General features: G+C 43.1%; 1 protein-coding gene across 1 annotated transcript in view; it reads left to right on the top strand.

Annotated features, from left to right (window-relative positions):
* Nucleotides 1-12970, top strand: part of LOC118411824 — a 42057-nt gene that overhangs the window by 27115 nt on the left and 1972 nt on the right. The window contains exons 15-18 of the mRNA XM_035814312.1: nucleotides 9155-9157; nucleotides 9334-9459; nucleotides 9954-10199; nucleotides 12543-12902. Coding sequence (XP_035670205.1) covers nucleotides 9155-9157; nucleotides 9334-9459; nucleotides 9954-10199; nucleotides 12543-12902 — 735 coding nt within the window. The remainder of the gene's footprint in view (nucleotides 1-9154; nucleotides 9158-9333; nucleotides 9460-9953; nucleotides 10200-12542; nucleotides 12903-12970) is intronic.

Genomic DNA, 12970 nt, shown 5'->3' with positions numbered 1-12970 from the left:
TGGGGGTGGGGTTACATTGACGGTTAGTGGCAAAGACACCAGTGGCAAGCAGAGGCAGTCGACAGCCGTGTGCTGGCCAAACTCTCACAGATGGGAGACACTATCTGGTTATGTATGCCAGGGCCTGTGTTTCAGAGTCAGGGTTAGCGCTGAAGATACACGTGCCTTACTGTATCTGATTTATGTTCTGTTGTTCCCTGCCTTAATGTTTCTTATAGTATTTATGCTGTACAACAGCATGACTAAAATAAATGAATGAAAAGTGATGGTCTGAATGTTATCTTACATAAAGCATTTCTCATCCATCAACAGTGCACTGATTTTTGGCAGGGATCCTTTTAATTGTTTTCAGCATTCAATGGTTTTGGTCAAGATGGTGGATTTGCTTTAGCATTGCAATGGCCTCTAGGAGAGGTCTGTTAGCTGCACTAAAATCTCCCAGGTTGTACAAAGCTGTCCCCAGTTTACTGAGTGAGTTTGCAATATCCGGATGTGCTGTTTGTAGACCGTAGATCCTATTCATCTCTAGTGCCTGTTCATAATAGCCAACTGCTTTCCTGTGTTCACCCAGTTCAGCCCAGGCTTCACCCAGGTTGTTCAGTAATGTAGCAATATGAAGATGTGCTTTAGTCTCACCATAGATACACCTGGACACTTGTAGTGACTGTTCATAGTAGCTGATTGCTTTCCTGTAAGCACCTTCACGGTGCCAGGCAGCCCCGAGGTTGTTGAGTGATATGGCAATGCAAGGATGCTGACCATAGATGCTCCTTCTCATATCTAGTGCCTGTTCATAGTAGCTGATTGCTCTCCTGTGTTCACCCAGTTCATCCCAGATTCCACCCAGGCTGTTCAGCACTGTAGCAATGCGAGGATGTGCTGTAGTCTCACCATAGATCCTCCTTTTCATTTGAAGTGCCTGTTCATAGTAGTTGATTGCTTTCCAGTTGTCACCTTCTTTGTGCCAGGCATGCCCCAGGCCTGCTAATACAGTGGCAGTGAGAGGATGTTCTGAAGTTTCACCATAGATCCACATATTTACTTGTAGTGCCTGTTCATAGAACCTGATTGATTTCCTGTAATCACCCAGCTCACACCAGGCTCCACCCAGGTTATTGAGTGAGTTGACGATATCAGGATGTGCTGTTTGCTGACCATAAATACTCTGCCTCATCTGTAGTGCCTGCTCTATGTAGCTAATTGCTCTCCTGTGTTCTCCCAGGCTAAGCCAGGCTGACCCCAGGTTGTCAAGTGAGCTGGCAATGTGAGGATGTGTTGAAGTCTCACCATAGAGCCTCCTATTTACTTGTACTGCCTGCTCAAGGTAGCTGATTGCTTCCCTGCAATCAAGCCCTTCATGACACCATGCTGTCCCAAGGTTGTTCAGTAATGCAGCAATGTCATAATGTGCTGTACTCTGACCATAGATAATCCTTTTCATCCGCAGCACCTGTTCAAAGTAGCTAATTGCTTTCCGATGATCTCCGAGGATTAACCAGACTCCCCCCAGGTTGGTACGTGCATCTGCAATGTCAGAATGTGCTGCATTCTCTCCATGGACTTTTATGTGCATCTTAAGTATTTCTTCATAATAGCTGATAGCTTTTTGAAAGTCCCCCACCTCAAAATTAGCTTGTGCTATGCCCTTGAGCAGTTGCATAGTATCGTCAGTCTCAGTTTTATCACTTGTCTGAAGGGCCTCATGGAGGTAACTGATAGCCATCCTATATTTGCATAACTCACGGTACATCAGTCCTTGTACTCTTGGAGAATTATCATAGAGATCAGAGAATAGTTGTTTGGGTGGATTCCTCCCAGCCCATTTACAGGGGTGCCTAAGCATTTGCACGAACCCTATGAAATTCGTACGAATATTATGTGATACACACGAATCACTATGCGAAAACGCACGAATATTATGAAATTCGCACGAATCACTATGCGAAATCGTACGAATTTTATGAAATTCGCACGAATCACTATGTGACACACACGAGCCTTATGTGATTTGCACGATCCTTATGCAAAAACGGCGGCCGGGAGGAGGCATGATTTTGAGCGTTTCTACCCGAGATATTTATATTTCAAGGCATGGAATGGACATTTAGCGTCGCAAAGATGTATTTGATAGCCTGTGAGCTACTGTTTAGCTTCATTTCGGCGTGTTACATCGTATTTTCAGTCGCCGAAGCGGCGAAGCCGCCATCTTGAAAATCCCGCTCCGTTTGTCACGTGACCCCGCCAGTGGTTGCGCAATTTCGCATAAGGATCGTGCAAATCACATAAGGCTCGTGTGTGTCACATAGTGATTCGTGCGAATTTCATAAAATTCGTACGATTTCGCATAGTGATTCGTGCGAATTTCATAATATTCGTGCGTTTTCGCATAGTGATTCGTGTGTATCACATAATATTCGTACGAATTTCATAGGGATCGTGCAAATGCTTAGGCACCCCTGATTTAGACATCACCAACTTAAGAGGAACTGCTGTATAAAAATATCTGAAAAGCTGTTTCCCATTTGGTAAATAAAAAACTGGTTTCAGCGCATTTGCTAAATTCACTTCTTCGTTGATCTGCAGTTCTGATTCTTGTTGATTTAGGATTGTTTCCATCGATGCCAAAGCTGACAGGTTTTCTCTCTGCCCACCATTTGCAATGTAGGTTCTGAGCCTGAGTTCTGCTGAGATGCTGGTAAGCACTGTCAGGTGGTGTGCATTGTTGGGACTGATCACTTGTTTGTTTTCCATTTCTTCTATCATCTTCCAAACTGTGGTGGGTTTGATCTGTGAGGACTGGGACAAGCAATCAACTGCTAAAGCTGGGAAGCGATAGACTTCTTTCTTAACATCAATCAGCCTTGCTGTTATTGTTTCCTCTTCATCGTACATGTAGTTTCTGATGTTCTCTTTTTGTGTCTCCTGTGCCAGTTGTCTAGCGACTTTGCCACCATCAGCTTGCAATATCTTCTCTGTAATGCTCATGTATGTGTCAATCAAATTCTGGTCCCCTGCTATCAGGCATGGGTTTCTTAAGATAGTGGCAAGGTGATATCCTTCCCTCAGGTATATTGTGACATCCTTTTGTAGTATTGAAACCATGTTGTTCGGGGTGCAAATGAGTTCACTTGATGAATCGTTTAATGTAGGGCCTTGCCTGCCCAGTGGGGTCTTGCTTGCCTTTGGCATGGAGGCATCAAATGCAAACCCACGAGGTGTAATAGAGTCATAGTACCAGTTGTCAAGTGGATTCTTGGAGTAGAAGTCATTGAGAGATTTTATTCCCAGTGCTGGGAGAATAGTTTCTCCCACGTTAACCACCTTAAGGTGTAGATAGTGGGTGAGGTTGCGGAAATACACAAGACATTCTTCACTTTCTTCCCCTACCAAGATGGCAAACTCCAGGTCTGAGTATGGAGTTACCAGCCCTGTGGCTTGTGAACCCAAACCTATCAGGGCATACTTACAGGGAGGGGTACCCATTACCCCAATACACTCTTCTACAAGCAGGCTGATGAACTCCTTCCTTTGTTGTGCTATTTTTTCAAACAACTGCCTGACAGCCTGAGCTCGTTTTGCCTCTATCTCTTTGACACGTGGGTCGTCCTCATCATGTACATAGGGATCCAGCTGCTGGTCAATGGTTTCCATCTCCAGCTTGATTTGGTCTCGCATCTCCTTCAGCTGTTTCTTGTGGTTTTGTGTGTTGTCTTGGCTAGCATTACAACGGATATCTAAGATACATTTGACGAAGGTGTGCCCTATTTCTTCTAAAGCTGTGTCTATGTTACAGTTGACAACTTGATCCTCTGACCTGGCTATTGCTGCATTGTAGAGTGCTGCTGCTTTGACAAAGTCTCTCCCATCTCCTGTCTGCTGACCTCGCTTACTGTAGACATCCCCCAACTTGCACAGGGGCTCCACCTCTCTCTGGTACTGCAGGGCTGTGGGATCTGGGGGGAATGAACTTCATGTTGGGCAAAAGTGTCTTCTTTGAATAAATTTAAAGCAAAACCTACACTGTATTGTATCCAAGTACAGTGTAGTAGGCACCTCGTTTTTACACCAAAGGTTTTACAACAGCTGACATATTGCATCCTACTTGTCATTAGCCAGGGGAAATTTACAATTGATACTTAAGTACTTGTTTGTTAGACTTTTTTGGCCTTGGAAAGCATTCTTTCTCTATACATTTTGGCATCGCTGTATTGCATAGTTCAAAACTAGGATGGCTGTTTACAGAGTTCATCTGAGTTTTCCTCTTACCTGGTATGTGCACAGCCTTGAGTGCAGCTGCAAAAGTCCAGACCTTTGCTGGTAAGGTAGGAGTCGCCTTTCTTCAAGTTGTCTTTGTACTGCCTTAACAGGCCTATGGATGGCCTTCGTCCAATCTGCATTAGTTTATTTGTTGTTGGTTGCTGCAAGATTTGAGCAACATTGTCAGCATTTTTATGCTAGCACTCTTGCCATTTTTACACTCTCATAAGCCATACAACACGTACTTTGTCTATTTAACTCCCTTTTAAAATTTAAAAGAATCCAAAGGGTGCTACAAGCTGTTGCCAAAGTTGAAGTGTGTTCTTTGAGGTTATTGTATGGATAAAGGGATAAAGGACCTCAAGTACAGCAAGGTGTTGCAAAGGTTTAACATCTATTATCATAATACCGGCACGTTTACGACAATTTCTCTAGCCATACTGATTTGACAAATTGTCAATGCATCATTTTCTCTAGTTACATGTTGCTGTTATAGCTTACCCTTGCCACTTCTTCTGTGTAACTTTTCTGCCACTCTTGTCCTGCTAAAAGCGTAATATTGTAATTGTAACACGCCGCGGAATTACACGGCGAACGGGCGCGTGGTTGGGAGGGGGTTAAAAATACCGGCAGGAAGAAACACGGCACAATTAACTGTCGCTATGTACCGTTATACATCCTCTGAGGTTTCTTCCTTTTCTGTTAGTAAATGCATAAAACATAAACCTGCATGAGCATACAAAATGTCATGAGAAAACAGACGTATACTGTCAAGAATTTTCATTCAGCTTTTGTCCGTCACAACCGCTATGACGTAACACTTTACTGCTAGCGTAGATATAAAAATGGCGGGAAAATGGCTGCGTACACATGTACGTTCAATTTTGCCCATTCAGTCGTAGATCCAGGCTATTATGCAATGGTTCTTCACACTTTTACATGAGTTGTAGGTCACCAGCAGAAATTCAAGATTGCTGTTGAATCATGTTCGTCTTGTGCCGTGAGCATGTGTAATATTATTATGATCTACAAATCTGGCAATGAATGTGACAGTGTGTTCGTCCCACGACGAGCTGCCTGTCCCGAAAAAGATACTGAAAACTTTTGGCCTTGTTGTCTTCGAATGCATTGTTATCGATGCTTTGTAGATGGTGTATTGGACACCTAGATGTCTGAAGTGTGCATACCTCAGAAATAACTATTGTTGCATGATTGTGTAGATCTCTTTAAATTCCGTTATTTTTGATCTGCCGGTATAAGTCTTACTGCCGGTATTATGCCAATGCATGTTAGAGTTCATCTATTATTCTCTTTTAGATTTCAGCCAAAGTGATCCAACATATACAATTCGACAGTACAAAACTCAAAGGGACATAATGTAGAAATATGGCGCCAAAATTTCAAATGTTCTGAACTTGAAAATCTCCATTCAGATTGACATTTGCAACTTATTTCTGACTTATCTGCATCATTTTATCACATTTCTAGTGCTAATTATTAACGTCAAAGTAAGCCGCGACCAAATTCACTTACTTCCGGGTAGCCTACGGGAAGTAAGCCGACCGAAGATTTCCGAATCGACCGTTGCGGTCGCAGATCTTCGGAGCGTAGCGGGACTTACAACAAACTCTAGTAATGATTCGAGCGAACCACCGAACGCGTTCTAAAGCGCACTTTGGCTCGCCGGCGAGTTGAATAAAATGGCGGACAACTCAAGCGGCGGAGGGAAGTGCGCATATTTCAAGACATCCTCACGGCTCAACAAAGTCGTATCCATACGTTGTAAATATTGCTGTGCAGTGTAATAAGGTAGACTCAACTCATTATGTAGAGAAATGACCGAAAACAGTGACTTTAATTTTACATTATGTCCCGTTAAATGCATCAGGACATTGGTATTTTCATCATCATGTTTAAATTGTATTACATTTGTACATGTACAGGAGTCCAGCCTACATTGTACTATTAGGATTTTTTGTTCTTTTGAAACAGAAATCAGGAGAACATGTTGGAAAATTGCAATATAACATTTTCGTCTCTCAGATATCTAAATTTGATGTCCCTTTTAGCGTTGGACTTTTGTGGTTTTTGTTGCTAGGGTTTATCAGGTAGCCAGAAACAACATATTTTTCCCTAGATCTAACCACTTTCTGTTAATTAGGATGTTAAGCCTATACCTTTATTTTGTACCTTGTGTAATAGTTGTATCATGTACAAATGTCGTGCAATAAAGTTCTATAATAAAAACTTCTCACCCTTCTCACTGCATCCCTGATCTTCTCTGCATAACTGATACGGTGGTGCAGGGTTATTTTTGTCTCAGGATCCTCACATCTTGCTAGGGCTTTCTTGTACATGGCAGCTGCCTTGGGGAACTGGGATTCATCAGAGGTCTTTTTGCCTTTTCTGAGGTAAAAATCTCCAAGGGATTTCAAAACCTCTAGCTCCAAGAACATGTCGCTGTTTTCTATTGCAGTCACTAATGTTTTTGTGTAAGTCTCCTCGGGACAGTGCTCAAATTTTTTTATACGTCTGTCTAAGTTGTCACAGGTTTCTGCCACCCTTAAGACATTGCTGTCAGCAGTACCCCTGTAGTCTGGTGACAACCACCGGAAGTGTGGAGTGTACCCCTGCAGAAGTTGTCTGGAGAGTTTCTCCATGTAGCGGATACGATGTTCCAGTGTTTGTCCTATGTCTGGATCTGTGCAGCGCAGAAGGGCAACAGCATACAGTGCAGCAGCCTTGTCAAACTCTGCCGAATCTTTGCTTTGTTTACCTTTCTGAAGATGCTGGTCTCCAATACTTTTTAAGACTTCTACTTCCATAAAAACATCCATACAAAGAATGGCTTCCTTCAGTACCAGTTGATAGTCTGCTTCTTCGTTGCATTGGCTGTAAAGACACACCTCCAAGTAGCCTAACTTCTCTGTCAGGCTTGTTAAGTTCATGATGTCAGGCATTTTATTAGATCCAATTCTCAACCTTTAAAGAAAGGAGAGAACAAGTTGTAGATGCCTGTGAAGGTGACATGCATATGGAAGACTTTTAGAACTACAAATGGAGTTATTTTATGTCTCTTTATGGTCATTATGCCAAGCAAAGTAAGATCAATATAAATTAGAGTCCCTTTATGCATTTAAATAAATCTACATGTAAGCACATTTTATATTCTAATTTACTCCTTTTGTTGTTATGATTCAGTAGATACCTTATTCAGTAAACCAAGTTTTATTGATAACATGTCTTGTATTGTGAAAGTCAGTTCCTTCTTGTGAATGAATATACATGTATCGACAGGAAACACAAGAAACAACAGTATTGATTAGATGTACAATCATATACAAAATGTACTAAGTGCAAAGTACTCATACACACACATGTCAAGTGTTTGCAAAGCACTTGTGCTGTGTCAGGATAAACCCTTGTTTAAATCTCATCTGAATGTCTGAGACGTGTCTAAATCTCATCTGAATGTCTGAGACGTGTCTAAATCTCATCTGAATGTCTGAGACGTGTCTAAATCTCATCTGAATGTCTGAGACGTGTCTAAATCTCATCTGAATGTCTGAGATGTGTCTAAATCTCATCTGAATGTCTGAGACGTGTCTAAATCTCATCTGAATGTCTGAGACATGTCTAAATCTCATCTGAATGTCTGAGACGTGTCTAAATCTCATCTGAATGTCTGAGACGTGTCTAAATCTCATCTGAATGTCTGAGACGTGTCTAAATCTCATCTGAATGTCTGAGACGTGTCTAAATCTCATCTGAATGTCTGAGACGTGTCTAAATCTCATCTGAATGTCTGAGACGTGTCTAAATCTCATCTGAATGTCTGAGACGTGTCTAAATCTCATCAGAATGTCTGAGATGTGTCTAAATATCACGTAGATGTACATGTATGAGACATGTCTAAATCTCACCTGGATGTCTGAGAATATATGAATCACTCCTGGATGTCTGAAAATCCACAACTGTGAACCTGGCTGGGTAGAGACTTCCCTTTTTTTGCCTGTTCTGGTGAGAGTTCAGGTTTTCCCCTCTGACTCATGTGAAACTTGCCCTGCAGCACTTCTGGTTCTTTCCATTGAGTCATCCCTACGTCATCATCAAAAGCCTTTTGTTATGCAGATTGACATAGGACAAAGTGCATGTAAACATGACAATGGATTCGTCGATGTAGGTTAGACATCCAGGTAATAAGATACGCCAAAAATAGTTACTCAAGCAACTGGATATGGTTTTTCAAAACCATATCCAGTTGCTTGAGTTAACTATTTTTGGCGTATGACAATGGATTGTTTGTGGACTGGTGGTTTGAAGTTTGCAGTTGAAACAGAGGAGTATATTGAAAACTTGTTTGAGGGCCATTTTGGCTTTTTTAAACATAATGTCATCATTTTTATAAAGAACATATATAAAACATACATGTATAATGGGTTTCTAGAATAGCAATTTAAGGCCACACCAGTTTAATTGTTGGTTCTCAGATTTTAGAAAATATTTAACAAATGCATATTTGATCCATAAGCCAGAGGTAATGGGTTCAAAACCTGTCATGTTACTTATCTTGTGCTGTTGGTAAAGGCACTTGACACCACTTTCCTCACTTCACCCAATTGTAAAATGGGTACCTGATTTTGGTTTTGGTTTGGTAGGTATATGGTGGTATGAGGAGACGGATGGTCTACTAGTAGATCTCTGCCTCCCAATACCATACCCAAGACACAGTGGATACCCCCCCCCCCCCCCCCATTGCCCCTAAGGCCTTCAACTCAGGCTATGGGACTACCTTGCCTTTAACTTAGCCAGGGTTCAAACTCCAGACCTTCTACTAACTACCAAACAACCCAAGTAAAAAGGGCTTTTCTTAAATGTTGTACCTTTCTTCCCCCAGGAGGTAGAGGTTCTGCGGATGGAGAGCCATAAGCTGTTACTAGTACCATTAGTCTTTACAACTTAGCCAAGATTCAAAGTCCAGACCTTCAAATCCAGAAATGAGCCTCTGGCTACCAAACAACCCAAGTAAAAAGGGATATTCTTAAATTTTCAAATGTTGTTCCTTTCTTCCCCCAGGAGGTAGAGGTTCTGCGGATGGAGAACCGTAAGCTGTACCGGGAGGCTGCGAACGCTCACAGCGAGGTCTCCCTGCAGAAACAGGCAGCAGAGGAGCTCCACACCACCATCACCAGGCTGCAACAGGTGGGGACAGTACAAGTTACAGTCCTTCCTGCACCAATAGTGCATAGGGTGGTGCCCATCTCCATTTCTGTAGTCCTGGGCCACACAACAGCAGGGGATAGTTCACTGGTTGTGGTGTGTGTTTAACTACATGTGTACATAGTTTGCATAAATAAAGGTTCAAACAAACATACCAATTTTGTGCCAACAGGAAAATTGAGGCTAACGTTACAATGTACTTAAAAGTATCCAAAATGGCCAAATGGTTCTTATGCTGAGGACTTTAGCTTTGAATCTATGGGGTAGTTTTATGAACAATCTTGAGCGTGAGGGAGTAAGTGAGTGAGTGCGTGAGCAAGTAGGAGTGAGAAGTGAGTGTTTGAGTGACAGTGAGAGAGATTGAATGAAAGTGTGTGATGAGTGATTGAGTAGGTGATGGAGAGGGAGCAGAAGGAAGAAGGGTAGAGCACTTGTCTGATAAAAAAAATGACAATTCCTTCTCCTCATATCCCCAGGAAGTGGACCACACATCTGCAGAAAACTTCCGGCTGCTGAACCGACTGAAGGGTGGCGAGTCTAAGGTCCTGTACGCCCGAACTCTCCCCAGTAAGGGCCTTGTCTACAGGAGGAACCAACACCCACAGGACAAGGGGGTTCAGTGCTCGCTGTCGGGCACGGTGAGGCGGCCGGATCAGATCATCCACGCGGTAGTGGAACAGCAGGGGAGCGCCAACCCACACATGTCCGACCTGGGAGTACAGGTTTGTACAGGGTTTTGTTTTATTATATCCATACACATACAGCAAAATGCAATACCTTAGGTAAGGCAAACACAAAGTGAGTATATATATACCTGTACTATGGTACAGATTTGTACAAGTCTTCAGTGTTTGCACAAACATCAAAGATGCAACACTAGGGGACTGTACGATATTTATCAGGGGGGGAGGGCTGGTGCGTTAGGGGGGGAGGGCCATGTTAATTTTTTTTGAGGTGGGGGGAGGGCCATGTTAATTTTTTCTAAGATAGGGGGAGGGCCATGTTAATTTTTTTGAAAGAAAAATTTATACTATTTTTGTTTTGATATCTTGACATGGCCCTAAAACTGATAAAATAAGCCTTCTGAATAGCCTAAAATGCAACAGCTTCCGGGGGGCTTCGCCCCCCTAAGTCCCCCAAAAAGTGGCGCTGCCCTGGACCAGCGTTCCCGCCAGGCATACGTCATTCCGTCTTGGGACTTATTTTTTCTGGAAAGACGCACTCGGCTCGGGTGAGTGTGTCCATAAAAAATCTGAAAGAAAGGCTGACCTGTACCACCGATGTGGAATCTTTTTAAAAAATCTATCTTTATAAGAAGGAATCCTACCTTTACAATTTATACTGGGGCATGGGCGGAGCGCGGCACGTTTTAGATATATTGGTAGCCGCCCAGAGCCGCCCGTGTCGTCTGGCAAGTTTCTTCCCCAACAATTTACTATTAAACGGTTTCCTCAACTACGCGCGGTGCGCGGTAATTATGCGAAGAATCCAAAGCTATAAACTTTATTTTTTATTTTATTTACAACATTTCTTTTGTTTCAAAAGGGCAAAATTTGCGGCAGAAAAGGGGCCGCAATATTGTTGTCAAGCGTCGATCGAGTCGGCTGTGCACTCCGTGGCACATGGCGCGGCACGCCCCCCTCCCCAGACGGACTGTCGATCGCAGCGCCCAGCACGTTGGGACGTCTTTTCTGGCTACTCCTTCAAGGCTACACCGGCACTGATCACTGCCAAAGACGCAGCAGATCGCCTTCCTTCGTATATTGTACATTTGTATAACGTTCTTGGTCTATGTAAAAAAAGAAATCCAGCCAAATATTTCACGCCGAAAACGGGGTTACCTGAGGTTGCAGGAAACGAACGCACGCTCCTGAAAAATGACGGCGCGGCCCGCCCGTGTAAAACCCGACCAATTTAATTAATTTTAGTAAAATCATCGGGCAAAATAGAAGAAAAAAAAAAACACAAGGTGTGATGGCGTCGTTATTCTATGCTCTGGAAAAACTACTAGTATTTTGATGCGGGAGGACGCACCATCGATCGCACGAGGTAGACATTTTTTTTACTCAGTCAATGCCGGAAGAAAATTAGCAGGATTTTTCCATGGGCTGACAAACTCACTGGCTAGAGCCCTGTTTCGAAGCATCGATAACCCAAAATTTTCATATAGACATGACTGGACAATAATACCCGGGCCAGATCACTGACGGCTGATTCCCCGTGCTTATAGTTATTTTGTTTATTCTGAATAACGGGAGTAGAAAAAGGCAAACGGCATCCAATCTCAAGGGCATAATTTTCCTCTCAAATTGCAGGAAATTCTGCTTTAGAGGGTTTGAAAATCCAAATTTTCCCGGGGGAGCATGCCCCCGGACCCCTGCCCCGACGATGTGAAAAAATCCTGGCAAGAACACTGGCTACACCAGGTGGACGCCGGGTGCCCTTGTGCCCTGACGTCTATATTACTTTAACTTTATTACTTTAAGTTTTTATCTGTTGTTTTTCTACCCTTTTAATGATGCCTGTCGGGGGGAGGGCCATGTTGATTTTTTTGGGGTGGAGGGGGAGGGTCACGTTAAATTTTTTTGAGATGGGGGGGAGGGCCATGAAAAAAATTTTTGATCGGACTTCCAACGCACCAGCCCTCCCCCCCCGATAAATATCGTACGGTCCCTAAAGACACAGTCCTACCAAAGACATGAGGATCGAATCCTAGCTGGTGCGTAACCTATATCCTGCTAAGGTAAACTTTTGGCACTAAATTTGTACTGGTTAAGAAGGTACATGTGGGTACAAATGTAGCAGGGAGAAGGTACATGACATATATTCTAATTTGTACAGTACTGATGAAAAGTTTAAACTGTACTAGACTGTTAATTCTACACCTAGTAGGTACTGGAAATTTACATGGCACATTCAATCTTTATACACCACACAGTTACTTTGCCTAGCTTTTTTCGGGGAAAGGTATATTTTTAGTACTGTCTTTGTGGTAACATTTAACATTTAAGATTCACATATTAAGAGATGTATTTTATTTCATTTTACTTTCATTTCCTTATCAGGTCAACGTGGTGGAGGCCGAGTCCTTGATGGACACAGAAAAGCTGCGGAAGGAAAACCTGGAGCTGAAGAAGAGCCTGGCAGGTCTGACTTACGAGAGGGAGGACCTACAGGACAGGCTGAACACCAAGAACCAAGACATGGCCTCGCGTCTCAAGGAACTCAACCTGGAGCTACAGGGGAGACGGGAGGAAGTCACCACCGCCGTCTCAGAAAATAAGAACCTCTTGAAGGAGAGGGACGACGCCAGGACAAAAGTTGAGGAGATGGAAGACAGGCTTAAAGATGCGGAGGCCTACAAGGAAGCTGCGTCTAAGAACTACGAAGGGTTGGAAGAAAAGCTACGAGAAAAACAGAAGGAGGTCGACTCGATGACTCAAGAACTTGCTGAGCTTAAGCTGGACGGCCGTAAGCTGAGAGAGAACCTTGA

The sequence above is a fragment of the Branchiostoma floridae genome, chromosome 3, assembly GCF_000003815.2.
Source record: "Branchiostoma floridae strain S238N-H82 chromosome 3, Bfl_VNyyK, whole genome shotgun sequence".
Taxonomy (NCBI): domain Eukaryota; kingdom Metazoa; phylum Chordata; class Leptocardii; order Amphioxiformes; family Branchiostomatidae; genus Branchiostoma; species Branchiostoma floridae.
This window is presented reverse-complemented; position numbering and strand designations above follow the sequence as displayed.